Source organism: Onychomys torridus, chromosome 7 (genome assembly GCF_903995425.1).
Source record: "Onychomys torridus chromosome 7, mOncTor1.1, whole genome shotgun sequence".
Taxonomy (NCBI): domain Eukaryota; kingdom Metazoa; phylum Chordata; class Mammalia; order Rodentia; family Cricetidae; genus Onychomys; species Onychomys torridus.
Genome location: NC_050449.1, coordinates 80,046,135 through 80,065,635, shown reverse-complemented (window position 1 = coordinate 80,065,635; position 19,501 = coordinate 80,046,135). Strand labels below are relative to the sequence as shown.

Genomic DNA, 19,501 nt, shown 5'->3' with positions numbered 1-19,501 from the left:
TATTTGTAACAGTGAGCACAAGTCCAAGGAGAAAGATCAGAAAAGACCTTCTGTACAGGACAGTACCATCTCCATATTGAGTGACCAGATGCCCCATACGGAAGACTCTAGACCTGCAAGCAGGATGGTACAAAAGGCTTGCTGTCACATGTTGAGCTCTGTCTGTCTCAGAGGCAGTCATGACAAGCCCTGTCTATTTTGAGGAGCTAAAAAATAATTACTAGTATGCAAAGTACAATGGAAGGCATTGTGTTCATGGCTTCATCTCCTCTCTCTCCAGGTTATGATATGTCTACGTTCATAAGGCGTTACAGTAGATACTTGAATGAAAAGGCATTCTCCTACAGACAGATGGCATTTGACTTTGCCAGAGTGAAGAAAGGGTATGGTGCGCTCTCTCTCTCTCTCTCTCTCTCTCTCTCTCTCTCTCTCTCGCTCTCTCGCTCTCTCGCTCTCTCACTCTCTCGCTCTCTCGCTCTCTCTCTCACACATTGATTTAAGTACAGCAAATCCTCAAGGCATACAAGATTTATTTAAACTTACATGCCAACTAACGTTGATCTTGAAAGGCCCAGTTCCCAGTCACCTGAAGAAACAGCTTAGTAAGTTGGTATGCTAGAGGTTACCGTGGAGCTGTGTACTTTGTGTGTTCATACATAAAAGGCTGATTTGCTGTTCAGACACTGTGTGATGCAAATACTTGTTAAAACCGACTTAACATTCTTTTCTTTTAATTTTCTTTGATGATTTCTTTTTATATTTAATTTTTTATGTGCATTGGTGTTTTGCTTGCATATATGTCTGGGGGAGGGTGTCAGATCCCCTGGAACTGGAATTATAGACAGTTGTGAGCTGCCATGTGGGTTCTGGGAATTAAACCACGGTTCAATGGAAGAGTAGCCAGTGTTCCTAATCGCTAAGCCATCTCTCCAGTCCCTTGACATTCTTAATGTAAATATCTTTAAATAACGTAAGGAGAGAATTGACAAGATTTATTTCAATGTGTAGTGATGTTAGATGAAAATAGTTATTTCTGTGAATAATTTTTTGTCTTGGTTTTGGTTGGTTGAGACAGGGTTTCTCTGTGTAAGCCTGGCTGTCCTGGAACTTGCTCTGTAGACCAGGCTGACCTCTAATTCAGAGATTCGCCTACCTCTGCCTCCCCAGTGCTGGGATTAAAGGCATGTACCACTATTGCCTGGGTGTTTATATGAATTTTAATTGAGGTAAAAATGAACTTGTGTATGTGGTGATTTAGTTTTGAGAGGTAATACTTTCCTAGGAAATATACATTCCATAATTTAATTATTGATTATTACTTACTGATTAAGAAAGCCTCAACAAAGCAGAAAAACTGAATTTTAATACATAGTTGCCATTTCTTTACCTCTAAATTGATGATTTAATCTGGGCTGGCTGAAGTGTTCAGCCAGAAGTTCATGCAGATCTTTTGTCTGTCTCTAACTAAAAGTAATGGCAAAGTGTTGTAAAGGTTTACTGTTTTAGTTTTAGGAATTGATAGAGGGACTAGAGATGTGGCCCAGCATTTAAGACAGTGGTTCTCAACCTTCCTGTAACACTTTAATACAGTTCATCATGTTGTGGTGACCCCCAACCATAAAACTGGTTTCATTGCTACTCCATAACTAATTTTGCTACTGTTATGAATTGTAATGAATATCTGATGTGCAGGATATATGATATGGGACCCCTACAAAAGGATTGTTCAATGACACCCCCCCCAAAGGGCTATGATCCACAGGTTGAGAAGCCCCGATTGCAGAGCACGCGCTGCTCTTCCAGAGGATCTAAGCCAATAGCCACAACCTCTTAATGCCTGACAGTGATCTCAGGAGATTTCCCCAGGAAATGAGGAGGACGGCTCCGAACAAAGACAGGGCCTCATGTTTGCAGTGTACACAAGGATGCATGCTTCTGTTTGTGTTACAGGGCTGACGGCGTGATGAGGACAATGGCTCCCGAAAAGCTCCTGAAGAGCATGCCCATCCTGCAGGGGCAGATCGATGCGCTGCTGGAGTTTGATGTACGTTTCTCACGCTCAGTGTTTCTGCATAATTGGTCTTTGTGTTTTCTTTAAAGGGGCTACAGGTCAGTTAGAGGTGGCCACAGGATTTGCAAGAGAGTGCCTTCACGTAGATGAATTACAGGACTATTTCATTCATGCTCTTAGGCCCCCAGAGTTTACAAGCAGTTTCCTAAGGTCATAGAAAAGGGTGAGCAGGGCATTCTTAGAGCCTTTCGTACTGAGGAGAACGTAGTTTGTTGTGCTTATAGGATGAAGTATACACAAGTTGTGCCTCAGGCAGCTAAATAACTGTGCTTTCCTAAAAAAAAAAAAAAAAAAAGAAACAAACAAAAAAACAAAAAAATAAAACCAATCTGACATGGACTACTTAAGTGACATTGTCCACGTAAGTGTCCAGAGAGTGATTTTACATTATCATAGATAACAGGTCTTTTCTGGCAAAGTCACTAAGTGTTATTTATTTGTCAAAAACATACCTGTTGGGCTGGAGGAGTGGTTAAGAAAGCAGCTGCTCTTGTAGAGAACCCAGTCTGACTTACTACACCCACATGGCAGCTCACAATCATCTATAGTTCCAGTTCCCAGGGGACCAGATGCCCTTTCTGACCTCCATGAGCGCCAGGCATACAAGTGTTACCTAGACATACACACAGGCAAAATAAAATAATTTTTAGAAAACATACCTGAATGTGGCTGCCGTGATAGATACATTGATGCCTATGTGTGATAAAGTTGTATAGAACTAAATACAACCCTATTATATGCAATGAATCCAGGGAACTTGGAATGCAGTCAGTTGTGCCATTCAGTATCCTGCCTGTGACATGATTACCTATAGTTCTGTGGGCTCTTTACTGCATCTGGGAGAAACTAGGTCAATGCCATATGGGATCCCCCTCTTTTACTTCTTACAACTGCTTGTAAATGTATAATTAACTCAAGCATAACAGCTAAGAGGCCCTGACTCATGAATAGAAGGTATTTTGACATGTAGGAAAGTTCTGAGCTCTCATTGTCAGCCCTTCTGAGATTTGAGTTGTCTAAAATGCTTTCCTCAAAGACTCCTAGCTTAAAGTCTTTGTTAAGATTCCATGACTTAGGCTATAATTGAGCCCCACTCAGAACAACTAAGTCTTGTGAAATTTGAAGTAGAAATTGCAAACCGTCATGTTGATTTCTGACAGATTTTTACAGTAAGGTCCTTATAAGACAGCTAATCTTAATGTTTTTCCTTCTTTTAATTTATCTATTTCTAGCTTTCCTCTTCCTTACAAAGGGTTCTAGCTTAGACAATTGGTGCATATGGGACTAGACATTTGGTATTGCTAGTCTTACTAAAAATTACCCAACATTTTTAGAATATGAGTGAAATTCTCAGTGGTTATTTGTGACATTTTATTATGATTTAAGAAGAATACTAATTTGATGATGTGCTCATTTTTCTAGGTGCATCCAAATGAACTAACAAATGGTGTCATAAATGCTGCATTTATGCTTCTTTTCAAAGATCTTATCAAACTTTTCGCTTGCTACAATGATGGCGTCATTAACTTACTTGGTAAGTGACCCCAATGTGGAACATTGGGCTGATAGGGCTGTGATAAGGCTGACAAATTCTGTGGGGCTGACTCCCTTGTCTCACTTCTTGAGCCCTCAATGAGTGCATCAGCAGAAGCAGTGTTGTCTGAAATGCCATGATACTGAGGAACTCCCAATGGTGGTGCTAGCCGAGCCAGGTGGCTGAGGAGATAAATCCATAGCAAGGGTAGACATCTAGCACAAGGTAGGGAGATTGATGATCTCCCTACTAAAAGGACCTGTCCCACTGGGATCAGCAGTGATGAGAGGCACACCAGCTAAGGTAGGAGCTCTATGCTGTCCAGCCTGCTCAGTCTCCCTTTGATGTCATTACCTCTCCTTCAGTGTTCTCTCATCCTCACTGTTAAAAGCCTGCTGGTAGTGTGTGCCTCTTGATTTGCATATTTATCTATTTTGAAGGTAGATTCACTTCCTTCACCCAGGTCCATCCTGATCTCCTTGTCATCAATACTTCAGCTTAATGTTGCCAAATCCCTATCATCCAACCCAATAGCAGTTGCTCCCCACAGTTTGGTGGTCTCCCCTAAGTCTTGTTACAAGAGGAAAGGCAGATTAGTGTACTATCAAAGACTTGGCTACAAAAATTTCCTTTTCTTATTCAGATCACCCCTTTGCAGAGATATTATAAACTATGTTACTTCCAGCTAGTACCAAACTGGGATTTTGTTCTTCCTCTGTTAGCTGGTCATGAGGATTTCCTAGAGGCCACAGATAGGATTCAAAGGATAATTGAGAGAAATGGCTATACACACGAGAGTATGGGGCTTCTGTTCACACAACTTGTCTACTTATTCATGGCTTGCTCAACTGATAATATCATATATCCTAAAATATCCCTGTGTTTGTCCATTTATTTTCAACTTAGTAGATTACATAGTACCCACTGGTACTGGTCTGAGGACCACTTGGTTCTCTTTGGTCAGGATCTTGGTCTCTAGAAGTAAGCCAGCGATGGCTACTCTTAAGGACACCACTGCTGTCTGAAGAATGATTTGCTCTCTTGTCAAGCACTGTGGGCCTGTGCTGGAGCATGATAGAGGGATTTTATAACATGCAAATCTGTTGCACACTACTTGAGTCCCTTTAGATTTTTCTGGAACCAAGGCTCTGGTGGCTTAAGATTGGAGTGGTTGTGGAACTTCCTGTTGCCTGAGCTCTCTCTTATCTGTCACTGTGCAGGATGCTCTCCTTTGAGCAGCACACACACAGGTTCTGTGTGTTTCCTGAAAAACCAAAGCAGCTTAGTAGACTTTGGACTGTGTCTTAGTTGCAAGGAGCTCCAATTGTAACATGCACCTTTGACATGAAGAGTTCTCTAAACTACCCAGACTTTTGGACACTCAGAAACCTTAAGGTGGCATGTCCTTCTGTCTCCCCCTTTGGCATTTATGTCACTTATCAAGCCATCTCTTATACCTGCAGTTCTTGCCCAGTAGGTACCATCATCCTGGTATCAGTAGAGTAATGTCCTATGGGACTGTGACAACCAAGACAGGTGAATGTCCTTGAAATGAGACAATGGCTGTAAACTTGCATCTCTGCCTGCTGACAGTGACTCCTTCTGATGGTCTCTGTTCACTGGGGGAGAGACAAATGCATTTTCTACCTCAATAGTCACCTTCTAGGTGCCAAGAAATGTGTTGATTCTCCTCTGGTGAAAGAGGTCACATTTGGATCTCTGTGAGTAGGGGGCTCGTTGCGTGATTAAGCTTACGTAACCATTGTTAACCTCTAAAACATTTTTGCCCAAACTAAACATGCAGAGATGAAGTAGAATTATTATTCCCATGTCTCCACGGGGATCAGCGAAGTGTGGCAACTTTGCTAGTGTCAAAGTGTGTCCCTTTTCAGGAAACAAAGGAAATACCCACAAGTCATTCTATACATGCCCTGGATATATCTCCTGGTCACAAAGCTTCCATCCAAACTGGTGGAACATCAGATCACATCAGTCCCCCTGGGGCAGCAGTATCTTAGAGTCAGCATGTCTTAAAGTATGGGTGATAAGCCAACTCCCACTTTCCAGAGTCCATGTGTGAAGAGCTGAGAAGTCACTATTGTCCTAATGTGAAGAACTGAGCAGGCTGGAAAACTCTTTGAATTTACAAGAGGGGTTGGCACAGGACCATTGAAGAGGCTGACAGGTATACATAGCTAAATCTTGGCTAACTAGGTGCAAAGTCAAAGTGAAAATTGCCATGGGAACTGGGACGGAGGGAGGAAAACCTGATGGACACATTGCTGGAGGCAGACTACAGACAAGTGTGAAGCTTGTGACCAGGACAGTCTTGTTTTGCTTCTAGGATCTCGGACTGGTTTCCTGTACCCCCTGATGGAATGGGGTAAAAGCACAGTACCACTCAGTTTAGGGTTGTTTTTCATCCTGATAAGCTCAAGTTAAATCTGGTAAAATTAGGTGGAAAATGTGAACTAGTGAAGAACATACTTTACCAAATTCATGTCTGGCATCAAAACACATGTTCTAAAAGCTCAGAGAGTGTCACTTGAATGTCCCCCAAACTACAGGGCATATAATTTTTGAATTCTAGAAACTAAAACATACCCAAAAGTGGGGGGCAGGAATCTTGGAAGAATTGGGGGTGGGTGCAGGGAATCATTGTACCTGTAGGGAAGCAAAATTAAGAATTCTGTGCACGATCTTCTCAGAAGCCAGGCAGAGAGATAGGGAACAGACTGAAGTGCATAAAATGTTGATAGGGAAACTACACCACCCTAGAATCCCACATTCTTGGACATTACCCTTCATGGGACTGCTGAAATGGCTCAGGTTAAGAGCATTGGCTATTCTTGTAGAAGACTGGGGGTTTTCCCAGCCCACATATCAGGCAGCTCCTAGCCACATGTAACTCCAGCTCCAGGGAATCTACCACCCTCCTCTATGGGCCTACACACTGAAAGAGACCTCAAAGTCAGCATAGATTACCCCAAGACCAAGTTCTCAGCACAAAGGAGATTTATTTGCCCCAGAGGGACAATGGGCAGGGAATAAGAGACAAACACAGGTGATAGAGGACGGAGGAAGAGGGAGAAGGGGTAGGATATTTGCTCTGGAAGGACAAAGGACTGCCTCTGGATAGAGAGGAGACAGCATGACCCAGAAGCAAATGGCAGTTCATAAAGGAGAAAAGGAAACCTGACTTAGAATGAGTTGTGGTTTTTGTTGTTGTTGTTGTTGTTTGTTTGTTTGTTTGTTTGTTTTTTTGAGACAGAATTTCTCTGTGTAGCTTTGGAACCATTCCTGGAACTCACTCTGTAGCCCAGGCTGGCCTGGATCTCAGAGATTTGCCTGCCTCTGCTTCCCGAGTGCTGGGATTAAAGGCGTGCGCCACTGGTTTGTTTTGATTGGGCATGTTCATTGGGGTAGCCAAAAGGGGGCTTTTGCTTGCTGGACTTTAATAATTTGATAGCGGACCTTGGTAGGCAGCCTCGGGAGAGGAAGTGGCCAAATAAGGGAATAGGCCTTGGTGGCTCGAAAGTAATCTAATGGTTTAGCAAGAAAGAGGGGTTGGGGAGGGACAAGGCCTGCCAGAGCCCCTTCACACACACAAACATAAAGATAAAAAATACCCCAGATAGAGAACCAGTGACAGACCGAAGTATGGATACCACCAAAGTCCAACTTGGTGAACCAATGAGTTTTATTGGGAATATTTGCAAGAGAGGAAGTGACTCAAAATCAGCTACATCACCAAAGCCCATCCCACTGTGGCTAACAGTTCATAGAAATGTGTAAACCTGGAGCACACTGTACAACCTGTACAGCTCAATAGATTGAAGAGTGTGTTTTTCAAGTAGCTTAATCTCTGCTTCTTCCAGGCAGCTCAGCTTATTTGAGTGTCTCTCAGCAGTCCTTACTGTTTGTATATGCTGGGGGGGGGGGGCGGGGGGGTCTGTGAATCTGGTCAGTTTCAGGGACTTCCGGAAGCTTTTCAGTTGCTTACTTAAATGAGCTTTCAGTAGAATGGAGTGTTTTCCCATTGGTTAGAACATCCTGTGTCTTAAGGAGCTTCCCTCCAAGATGGACAGTTTTACGCTGAAGGAAGGTGCTACACAACTCTGGTCGAACAAAAACTGAGTCAAGGACTTTAAAAGACACCTTTCCCAGCAAAGATACAGAAATGTGAAATAAGCGCATGAAAAGGGACCACCTACTGTGACATCAAGTGATGAAAATCTAAACAAGCTGGTCTAAAAACCATCCATCACCTGTGATTCCAGCTGTATGTCATTCTAGAAAATTGAAACTATGGAAACTGTTTAAAGGTCACTGCTGGTTAGTGAGGAGTGGAATGAAAAAGCATAGCACAGGGGATTTAGGGCAGTGTACACATTGTGTGACACCTGAGCAGTGAATTTCTGGACATCAGAGCCACCAGGAACACCAACCGTGGACTTTGGGTGGTAACTGGATGTGACATCATAGGTTTGTCAGCTGTAACTAATGCAATATCCACACAGAAGTTGAGTATGGAGCATTTACACCTCGTAGCAAGAGGAATGAGTAAACTCTCTGTATTATCTGTTCATTTTTGCAAAAATGCTTCAGAACTGGTTTTATGGCTTTGTTTGTGTTAAGTGTGTATGTATGCGTTTTAATGTCCAGGCATATCTTCTTCCCAGCTGTGCCTCTCTACTGTAACAGTCACTGTACTGGGGACTAGGATAAAGCATATTTAGCAAAGTTTAAGGACTTTGCTCAAGAGTGTATGGAGTCCTCATTAGAACTGAGTTCCTAATTCCATGGGTCTGAGATGGGGCCTGAGAACCTGCATTCTCAGTAAGCTCTTGAGAGGTGTATTCCTGCTAACCAGAGTAGTTGTTGGTCACCTCTGTGTTAAGCTGGCACCCGGATGCTCAGGCTCAAATCACCAGCCTTTGATGTGTTTACCCAACTTGATAAATGGCTGATCATATTGCAGATCTAATTTACTGTTCTTTCTTTCCTGCTCGGCAGCTTTAGGAGTCCATTCCAATTTTCCAAATTGTTATCACTTAGGGTTGATGAGTTCATGGCACAGGTTGTGGGATGGGGTAACTGGGTACCCAATCGGATTTATATTTCAGATCAACGTACTTCCTAAAGTTTTGTTTTGTGTGTGTGGGGTGTTTTGCCTGCCTGTATGCTTGTGCACCATCAGCAGTGCCCATGGGATCAGAAGAGGGCATTGGTCTCCTGTAACTGGAGTTATAGAGAGTTGTGAGCCACCATGTGGATGCTGGGAATTAAACCCAGGTCCTCTGGAAAAGCAATAAATGTTCTTAACCTCTGAGCCATCTCTTTAGCCCCTAACATGAATACATTTTTAGAATTAATAAATTATTAAATACTTCTAATAAAATGTATGTTTTTGTGTAACTATAACTAAATTTGTTATCTTGCTTTTTATCTGGCAGATGTCCAGTCCAAAAAAACTGTTAGATTTTTGACCTTCTTTTGGCATACATATTCTCCCTCCTGAGTCAGACTCTGTACATGTCTGCCCCTCAGAAAGCTCTAGACTAGAATAATCTTCCCCTTGCAGCCACGGGGTGCCAGACCTGGAAGCCAGCCTGACTGATCTTGTAGTTGCTTAACTCCAACATAGGTGAGGAGCTTCTACGTATTGTTCTCTGTGGCATTTCTGCAGAAAGACAGCTGGGAAGAGGGATTGGGTGGTTCAAGCAAAATGAGCCCCACTCCCAAGCTGGAATATTTTTTCCTGTCTGAACAGGCTGGTCTTTCTTAGACCTTAGTATCTTATTCTTAATGGACTAGAATTACTGGATTCTAAACCACATTTGGGGCCATAAAGCAGCTGACAGGGAGAGGGGGTTATGGGAACAGAGGAATTGTGGATGAGGAAAATCTTATTTTCCCAGGAAGCCTGGGCTGACAAGATATGGTCTTGGGAGTACCAGTTGGACTTTGCCTCAAGCCTAGCATGAAATCATGTGTTTTCCTTCTCTTTCTTAAGTTCCTCAACAGAAGTGAGAGCAGCCAGTTAACTCTATTGTTTTATTATCCTTGCTCCCACTGTGGTAGACTAGTGCATGGCTTGCTAAGCTTCATTCTAGAAAAATATAGGAAGCTTAACACAGTCTATGGTGATCCCAGCTTTCTGTGGGCAAAGATGGTCATCACCTGCAATTCTAACCAGGTTGTAAACCTGATCCCAAACTGAAGTCTCATCAGGTACCAAATACTATTGTGTCTTCAAAACAAAACAAAAACAGAAAAAGAAAACAGAAACGGCTTTACATTTTCTATCTAGAGAGGAATTTATATAGGAGGTTGGGGGCTTCTATAATTAAAGGAAGCCTCCAGAAACTGGCTCTGGGCTCCGTCTCCTGAAGGAACACCCAGGATAGAGTGCCCGTGTTCACAGGATCTGCTTCTCTGAGGCTGTCTCTTCAGGTTACTTTACAAACAAGAAGCTGCAACCGCCCAGCTTCTTCACAGGATCTGGCAGCTGGGAAATGGACCCTTGAAACTGTAATCCAGGATTAAGGATGGTCACATGACTGTTCCTCTAAATCCAGGAAGCTGGGCAGTGGGGAGCAGGATGCTACAGGCGGGTTATCTCAGCTGCTTGGACCTGTCAGAAGCAACAGACTGAGCAGCAGCAGAAAGGCCAGGGAAGACAGCGCCTGCCTCAGGGTTATCTTGTAGCTCTAATGTGCAGGGCTGAATCTGGTGGGTGGGGCTAGTCACTCACATCAAGAACATTGCTGGGGGAGAGGGGAGGCAGGGAAAGATGTTTCCCTTCTTTGGGGACAGGTTTTTGCCCCAAATATGAAGTTCAAAACCAAATGAATTTTCCTTTCAGGTTAGAGGTGTTAGCATTAAAGCAGATATGCAGGTTTTCCTATTAATTTTTTTACAGATCTCTCTTACAGATGTGAGCTTTTTCCTAGGGCTTATGAGCCACCAGTCAATTCTTTCTGTCCTGACCATTTTTATGAATGTCAGCGTTGTGATTCTTAGTGTTTGTAGCTTCGTAAATCCAGATACTAGATTCTTCCCTGACCCTGCACAGTCGCTGAAACTGAACTCTTCAGCCCTTCCTTCTCTCCTAATCTCTTTTCTCGTTAAGCTGTTGCTCTTTTCCACCTGCAACCCCAATTATCTTTGTTGCTCATCGTTCTGGGCTCTACAGCTTGCCAGCAACGACATCTTGTTGGTTCTTTCTCATCCTCTCTCTTAGCTTTATTCCTATTTCAGCATCAGGAGCAATGGATTTGGTGCCCGCAGTCCCCATAGCAACCTGACAAGTGCAGCCATGTAATTCTTCCCTCTGTTGTACTGACAGCTGCTCAGCCCTGTTGATTTCATACGTCGATGGCATCGAGAAGGCAATTTCTGGTTACCTTATTTGAGCCATTTTAATTTTTAACTTGATAACACTAGCTTACTGGCTAAATTGGGAGGGGAAAGGTTATCGGACCATTGAATTGTTTTCTATCAAGGACTTTGGGGAAGTGGTCCAAGCATCTCTCTTGTTCTGCTGTGTAGCCATCAGCATGGTCAGAACTGCTCTTGGTAAAGTAACAGTCTTAACTAGCAGACAGGCACACAAGACTGGGATCCTGATTTTTGTGAGGCAAGTATGTGCTTTGCTGATAGGAGTGAGCCTTATGAAAACACATGTTGTTTGAAATCAAAGACTTCACGACTGTGCTTTGTGTGTAAATTGGAGACAGTGTGGATGTCCTCTTGGTCCAGGTTCCCAATGCTGTGATAAAACCCCATGACCAAAACCAAGTTGGAGAGGAAAAGGTTTATTCCACTTATAGATCCTTATCATTGTTCATCCTTAAAGGCAGTCAGGGCAGGAACTCAAATAGGGCAGGAACCTGGAGACAGGAGCTAATTGATGAAGATGCTACGGAGGAGTGCTGTTTACTGGTTTGATATTGTGGCTTGCTCAGCCTGCTTACTTATAGACCCCAGGACTGCCCACCCAGAGGTGGTACTGTCCATAATGGACAGGGCCCTCCCACATCAATCACTAACTAAGAAAATGCCCTACAGTCTTGTCCACAGCCCCGTCTTATACAGCCTGATTTTATGAAGACATTTTCTTAATTAAGGCTTCCTCCTCTCAGATGACTGTGGCTTGTGTCACTGTGACATAAAAACTAGCTGGGGGAGGGGGGTTGGGGATTTAGCTCAGTGGTAGAGTGCTTGCCTAGCAAGTGCAAGGCCCTGGGTTTGGTCCTCAGCTCCGAATAAACAAACAAACAAACAAAAAAAAAACTAGCTGGGGCAGGTGCTATAAAACTTGAAATTGATTGTCAGTGAAACTCTGACATCCAAGTGGGATGTCTTACTTAACTAAGGCCTAGTTATATCTATGTGGAAATCTATTCCAAAGTTGGTGCTAAAACGTATCCCAGTTTTGCAGATGTCAAATTTGATCATTTCAGGTACTGAAAAACAAGATGTTATCTTTAGTGGGGAAGAAAAGAGGTCCACTTCCATAGAATAGGACTTTTTCTGGACCCTTCCTTCTTTGACTCCAGGGGATGAAGGAGCCTCTCAGATTCACTACAGCAGTAAAACACCATGTTGCCTCTTTGTGTCACTGCGCTATCAGAGAAACAACTATGAGATGATAGCCTGGAGAGGGCGATGGAAGGCCCTTCGTTACTGAATCCCAATTTACCATGAAAAAACAAGACAAAAAGAGATGCAAGAGACAAAGAAAATTGCTTAACCGTTGATGTATTAATTCAAAGGGAAAAGTGATATTACCCAATTTGATTTCTTTTCTCATGTTGCTTCTGAAGATAGTGAGAAATAAGTTAGATGATAGTAAAGAGAAGTAATTTAAGAAATTTGAACAAAATGGTCTGAAAAGCGAGGGGAAGACAGAAGAAGTATAACTTTTCAGAATAAATCCCAATTTTCCATTTTTACAGTACAAAAGGTTTTCTTTCTTCCATTGTACCAGCATGATGCTGTCAGTAGCATTAAAAAACCAGGCTAAGGTAGATGAGAAATGACCTTCAGATTTGACCTCTGTTTCCAGCAAGTCACCCCTGCTGTTGTGTCTCCTTTTTATGACCCGCTGAGTTTCACCAGGCTTGCTTCCATGACCATGAGCATGAGTGGGGGCCATTTACAAAAGTGTGGCCAGCTTATCAGCTGGCCTTCCTAAAATAGTAGGAGAGTAGTAGTAGTAGTAATAATAATAATAATAATAATAATAATAATAATAATAATAAAATAGAACTCATCTTGCCAAATCTTGGCATGAAGAAAACAATGTTTGGTTCCTTGAAAAAGGCTTGACTTAAATGCCCCACAGGGAAGGTCTGTGTTAAAAGTCAAATTTTCAAAGGCTGTCAACAGAAGGTAATGAGTAGTTACCCCAGGTAAATAGCTCTTCACTTAATTATATATTTTCAAACTTTTCTGAAGAAAATTACCGAAAATACTTTTGAGGTAGTAAAATTACAAGCTGAATGACATGAAGAACTCATTCGAGAGAATATAGACGTAGCATGGCTTTAACCATGTGCAGACGTAGAGGGATGCATTTATAAAGCAGATGCCGGCTACCTGTTGCTCCATGTCTACTCTCGACTGTCCTTTACTGAATTGCCCACTGGTCATGGCTGACAGAATGAAATGGTGAATAGCTGGCAAAAACTCTGAGAAAGTTCTGGTTTTCTTTTAAACGTGTATCTGAAAAACATGTTGTCATGCTGTAATTAAAACAAAGTACCCTAATGGCTGAGTTCTAGACTGCAGGTTGGATAACTACAAAAGAAAAGGACAAGGTGATCGCTGTCAGTAAAGCTGAGAAAAAGACTAGGCTCACAAAGCAGAAAGTCAGGAAAGGTTTGGTGAGCCAAATGACGTTATAAGAGCCCTCCTCTTTATAATTCAAAAACACGCTGTCATATTTGATGGAAATAATTTGTGACCAGTCTACACATCAACTTACCTGAGTAGAAATTATAAAAAAATGCTTCAGTTCTAGAAGAATTAATAAATGATTGGTTTAAAGTATATTGATTATTGCTTTATATGACCAAGTCAGAAAATAATGACCATAGGGCTGGGGCGTCACCTGGTATAGAGCATTACCTGGCCTGGCTTCAGTCTCTAGCACCCAAGAGAGAGAGAGAGCAGGTAAGAAGGACAGAAGACAGGAGAGAAACAAAGGAATAAGGATGCTGTGGAATGCAGGCATAGCTTTGAGATGAAGCTGTCATCAGGAACGGTTTTTAAAACAAGTCCCGAAGCGTGGGGGTCATGAGTTAACCTCTGGTGGTGGGTCATGCATGCTACTGACTCAGTTCCTTTGTTGCTGAAATCGCTTCTTGGGGGACAGATGTGACCATGCACCTTTCTTCAGCTGCTCCACTTCCCTGTTGGTTCTACGTTAATGTTTCCCTGTCTATACTTTCACTCAGGCCTTAAGCTTTAAGTAGCATTGGAATGAAAGCTTAGAGTGAAACAGAATACTGTTTTCAAACTGCTTATCACTTATCTCTTCTAGAAAAGTTTTTTGAGATGAAGAAAGGACAATGTAAAGACGCGCTAGAAATTTACAAACGCTTTCTAACTAGAATGACGCGAGTGTCCGAATTTCTCAAGGTGGCAGAGGTAAGTGTCCCAGGCTTTGTTGCTAAGGTAATTGGAACTAGTGAGCAGCACATCTGGTCAGACGAGACATCTAGCACCAGTCCAGGGTATATGAGGATGAGAGGTGAGCTTATAGTTACCTCCCCCACCCGTCAGTCAGAGCAGTGTTCCACACTCCTGCCTCCCAATCAGATGCACTCAAATGAAGTATTCATGGATTATGACATTGTTGCTGTTCTACAGATTGGTCCAGTCCTCCCTCCCCCAATGGCCATTTTGTTGTTGTTGTATTGTAAGAAACTGCTACATTCTGAACCCTACATTTGCCTTTAGAAAAATCTATCCATTGTTTATAAAGTATAATCATGAATCCTGATCTCCCTTACCCTGTCAGTGACTTAATCACAATGAAAAGGCTAAAGTATTTATGGAGATTACACATTGTTTCTTAAGGATATTCATTACAGTTAATCATAACAACTGCAACACACAGTTGGCATTCCTAAGATTATCTGTAAATTGGAGTTTTGGTTTGTTTGCTTGTTTTTCTCTTATGAAATTCAGTACTTGACTTGTGCTGATATTGGAAGTGATGCTGAGTTGACCAGTGGGTTTTTATCTTATGTGTTAACTGACTGCTAGAGTCTGGGGATGCAGTGTGATTGGCTCCAGGCTCAACAGTGAAGCCTATAATGCTGTGGACATGGAACATTCATGACATGCCTGTATTTCTTTATTATTATCATAAAATTGCCTGAGTTTTTCTGCTACACAGGTTTTATTGTTCATATTTTGTATGATTTTCCCCACAGTGTAGCCACTGTTATTAGTATAATCTAGTAAAAATTGTTCAGTTCTTACTGTGAAAGGATCAGTTATGTACAGGTGCTCTGAGCAGAAGATTGCTTCATTACCCCAATATCTCCTGGGAAAGGTGTATTCCAGTTTCCCACTTGTTCTAGGGGAGGCAGACACTGGACACTGGACAGTGTGCAGTATGTGCACATAAATCCCAAAACAACACTGGACAGTATGCAGTGTGCACATACTTCCTAAAATGACACTGGACAGTGTTCAGTGTGTGCACATACTTCCTAAAATGACACTGGACAGTGTGCAGTGTGTGCACATACTTCCTAAAATGACACTGGACAGTGTGCAGTGTGTGCACATACTTCCCCAAATGACACTGGACAGTGACAGTGTGCAGTGCGTGCACATACTTCCCCAAACAACACTGGACAGTGACAGTGTGCAGTGTGTGCACATACTTCCCCAAACAACACTGGACAGTGACAGTGTGCAGTGTGTGCACATACTTCCCCAAACAACACTGGACAGTGACAGTGTGCAGTGTGTGCACATTCTTCCCCAAACAGCAAACAAAGCAGGCCCTGAGAGCTTCAGGAGAAAAGGATTGCTGACGCAGATTCTTTGTTTTGTTTTTGTTTTTTTAATGTAAGTTTATGTTTGTGTCCCTTCGTGCCTCAGGTAAGCACAAGTTAAATCTACACCAGTGAAGAAGAGATGCATAGAGAGGTTTTCATTCTAAGAGTCTGTCCTTAAATAACTGAATTACCAATACAGTTCATGAATATTCATAAGACTTTTTATGGAATGGACACTAGTTTTAAAAAACTGTTTTACTAGCCAGGTGGTGGTTTAATCCCAGCACTCAGGAAGCAAAGCCAGGTGGATCTCTGTGAGTTCGAGGCCAGCCGGGTTGGTCTACAGAACAAGATCTAGGGGCTGGAGAGATGGCTCAGCTGTTAAAGGCTAGGCTCAGAACCAAAAATATAAGAGCAAGGTCCAGGACAGGCACCAAAACTACACAGGGAAACCCTGTCTCAAAAAAAACAAAAAAGAAAAAAAAAAAACAACCTGTTTTACTAGAATAAGCATCTAAACTTCAGTGGGATAACTATAATAATTTGTGTTTTCTTTTATATTTAAGTAGTGTTTTTATCATTTGAACACATTGAAGATAGTATAGAATCACTTGGTTATGATCAGTCAATACAGAAAATTTTCAGTAGATGTTCAGACCTTAGTTGTGTCCCAAGCAGCACTCATGCATTGTATGGGCCCCTATTTGATGGTTAATCTCTAGTTAGAACTGTCTTTCTGAAGTCTAAGGAAGGCTTTCAGAATGTCATTTTAACAGTGTATCTCAGTGATAGAGTGCAGTGTGGTTTGTGTGAGGCCCTGGGTTAGATTCCTACTGCCACAGATGCTAGGCAGTAAACTAAAAATACATCTTAGCTACTTAGAAAGTATTGCTGAGCTGTCCAGCATACAGAATGGTTGGACAGTTTCCACTGAAGTCCTCTAGGAATTGCTTAAGTACAGAAGACTCACCATGCCTTAGACTCTTTAACCTGCTTAGTTTCTTTGAACCTCAATTTTATTAATAAACAAATTACAAAGTAAATTATAAATAAAATCAATTACAAAGTTATAGACTAAGAATTAAAAGCAATTTAGTATTAGTTAATATATTATCTATTAGATAAATTATTTGACAAGGAAGTTCTATGCAGTGCTTTAAAAAAGTAGGACATTCTCAATGCTGACATGGACATACCCCTAAGCTATACTGTTGAGTGAAAAATTAAGTCCAATACAAAAATATAAAAATGCAGAGAAGAATGCAATCATGAAATTGCAGGAAAGTGGGCAGACTTGGAAAACACAGTATTAAGTGAGGGACCCTAACTCAGAAAGGAAATACATAAATACAGAATTATTTAAATTTTGTGTGAATGGTTTAATAATTTCTTAGCTTCTATTGAACGTAAGGGACACTTTTAAAATTTATACTTCAGAATGTTTTTATTTATTTTTGTATTCTAGTAAAATTCTATATACTTGTTATAGCTTATAATATAGCTAGTTAACTATATTAATGAAATTATTACCTTGTTATATTGAGTGGGCAACTACATAAAGAGCATATGCTTAAAGTAAGGTGATACACAGAGTAATAATTGCTTTCTACCATGAATAGGCTGTAGTTTTAACCAATCCTATGTGTGATCTTACATTAAATGCCAAAAAAATCATAGAAACCCAATTAGTAATTTCATTTTTTTTTTAATCCACAGCAAGTTGGTATAGATAAAGGTGACATCCCTGATCTCACACAGGTAAGTGTCTGGAGGGCCTATCAGTAGACTTTGATAACTAATAGGATGCTACAAATGGTCATAGTTTGTAAACATTTCACAGATTTTGAGTTTAAGCAAACCAATTTTCTCAGAAATTATTCAGCTTTCCTTATTTTTTCTAATTATTGATTATCTCTGGAGAGAAAAGGAAGATTTCCCTGCCCATAAGCTGTGACTTCTTTAAAGGCATCTGAATATTCTAATTGGACTCATTGCTTTGTTACTGAACTTGAACCAATGAGAGCTGTGAGTATGTCTGTGACAGAGTACGGGGTCTCAGAAGTGACTTCTGGTCATCAGAGCACATGAGTGTTCCTTCTGCTCTCCTTGTTCTCTGCATACACATGGTCTGAAGGACAGCACAGAAGGGAGGAACCTTGGTTTTAAGGTTTTGCATTTCCCCTCATGCCCAGCCCCTGGGAAGAAGCAGTCTTCCTAGATAAATGTTTTAAGTGGTGCTAATAGAGGAGTAATTTTTCTGGGCCCCGTTTTGAAATGACAGTGAAGGCTGGCCTTCAGCTGTCATGTGAACAGCTCCCAAGCAGGAGAACAGATGCTGAGTTATAAATGGTCTTCAGTATGATTGACAGGAACTGGTGTGGTTTTAACACCCTGTGATGGTAAATTTCAGCCTCATACTAGAAGCAGTATTGTAGGGAATGTTGCAGAGTTGTTCTCTTACATGCTTGTAGTTGGACTTTTTGGGGGGGACCACCAGCCCCCAAATAATGACAAAGAGACTTACTATTAATTATGAAACCTTGGCCTTTAGCTTAGGCTTGTTTCTAACTAGCTCTTATAACTTAAATTAACCTGTTTTTATTAATCTACATTCTGCCACACGACTTTTTTTTTCTCCTCCATTCTGTATGTCCAATCCCTTCTGTATCTCACTGGCATCTCACTCGTGCCTAGATTCATCCGTACTTCTTTCTGCCTGTAAGTCCTGCCTAACCTCTCCTGCCTAGCTATTGGCCATTCAGCTCTTTATTAAACTAATCAGGTGCCTTAGGCAGGCAAGGTAAAATCTTTACGCAGTTTGTTCAAATATCCAACAACAACACACTGGCCATGAGTTACATGAATGTTGTATCTTTTTAAACTTAGTCATTATAGTAGAAAAGAATGAAATCCCTCTCTTTGAAAGGCTGTTTTAACAATTTAAGTGTATGTATATGAGCCTGCATGAGTATATGTACACCACATGCATGCAGGAGTCCTACAGAAGCCAGAAGAGAGCATCAGATGCCTTAAACTTGGATCTACAGTCAATTGTGAGTAACTATGTGAGTGCTGGGAACTGAACCAAGGTCTTCTATAACATCAGCAAGTGCTCTTAACCACTGAGCCATTTCACTAGTCTCATTTCCCCACCTTTAAATAATTTTATGTTGTATATTATTAATTTGCTATCTTTATAATTTCTTGAAATATTTGGATATTTAAAGTAATATGTAAATACTACTTTTTACTAAAAATTAGGAAAGTTGAAGGTGAAGACTTTCTCCTTTTATATTACTAAAATATAAAATATCAAAAATTCATACAAATAAAACTCATTGATTAATTCAGAACATGATGGCAGTGTGTTCTTTAGGGGGAGACAACCCCCGCTCATAGATGAAATATTAGTTAAAATACTTTTACTTCTTTTAGTGTTGTTACTGAAGTATACACCTGAATAAGGTGCTGATATTTTTTGAGCATCGATAAATATTAAATATGCATGAAATTTTATTTTAGAAATCTCTTCGTTGAGGTAGATTTATCTTTGTAATATAAGAAATGGATGCTTTGTTTTTTATCTATAGCAAAAAAAACTACATTTGTTTTAAAAGATGAGCATTACATATTTAGCTCAATGAGTAGTTTTTAGAAATGGCAAATTTTCTTTTACGTTATAGACAACCCTCACTGTGGGATAAATGCAAACTAGCTATTTAGTTCAGGGGAGCCTGACAGGTAAGAACAGGCCCTCACATGTCTCCATTTGGGCAGTCTAGACACTATGAGGGACTATATAAATACCTTTGTTGGTTTTCAGTTTTGAAAATGATAGCAGATTGTTAAAAGAAAGGGGCACATACTTGG

The 19,501-nt window shown here is 41.1% G+C and overlaps 1 protein-coding gene across 9 annotated transcripts in view; it reads left to right on the top strand.

The window, feature by feature from the left end:
- Positions 1 to 19,501, top strand: part of Snap91 (synaptosome associated protein 91) — a 114,362-nt gene that overhangs the window by 40,718 nt on the left and 54,143 nt on the right. For all 9 annotated transcript variants that reach the window (XM_036193836.1, XM_036193840.1, XM_036193838.1 and 6 more), the window contains exons 5-9: positions 281 to 383; positions 1,951 to 2,044; positions 3,494 to 3,605; positions 14,158 to 14,264; positions 17,348 to 17,389. In XM_036193836.1, the coding sequence (XP_036049729.1) occupies positions 281 to 383; positions 1,951 to 2,044; positions 3,494 to 3,605; positions 14,158 to 14,264; positions 17,348 to 17,389 (458 nt within the window). The remainder of the gene's footprint in view (positions 1 to 280; positions 384 to 1,950; positions 2,045 to 3,493; positions 3,606 to 14,157; positions 14,265 to 17,347; positions 17,390 to 19,501) is intronic.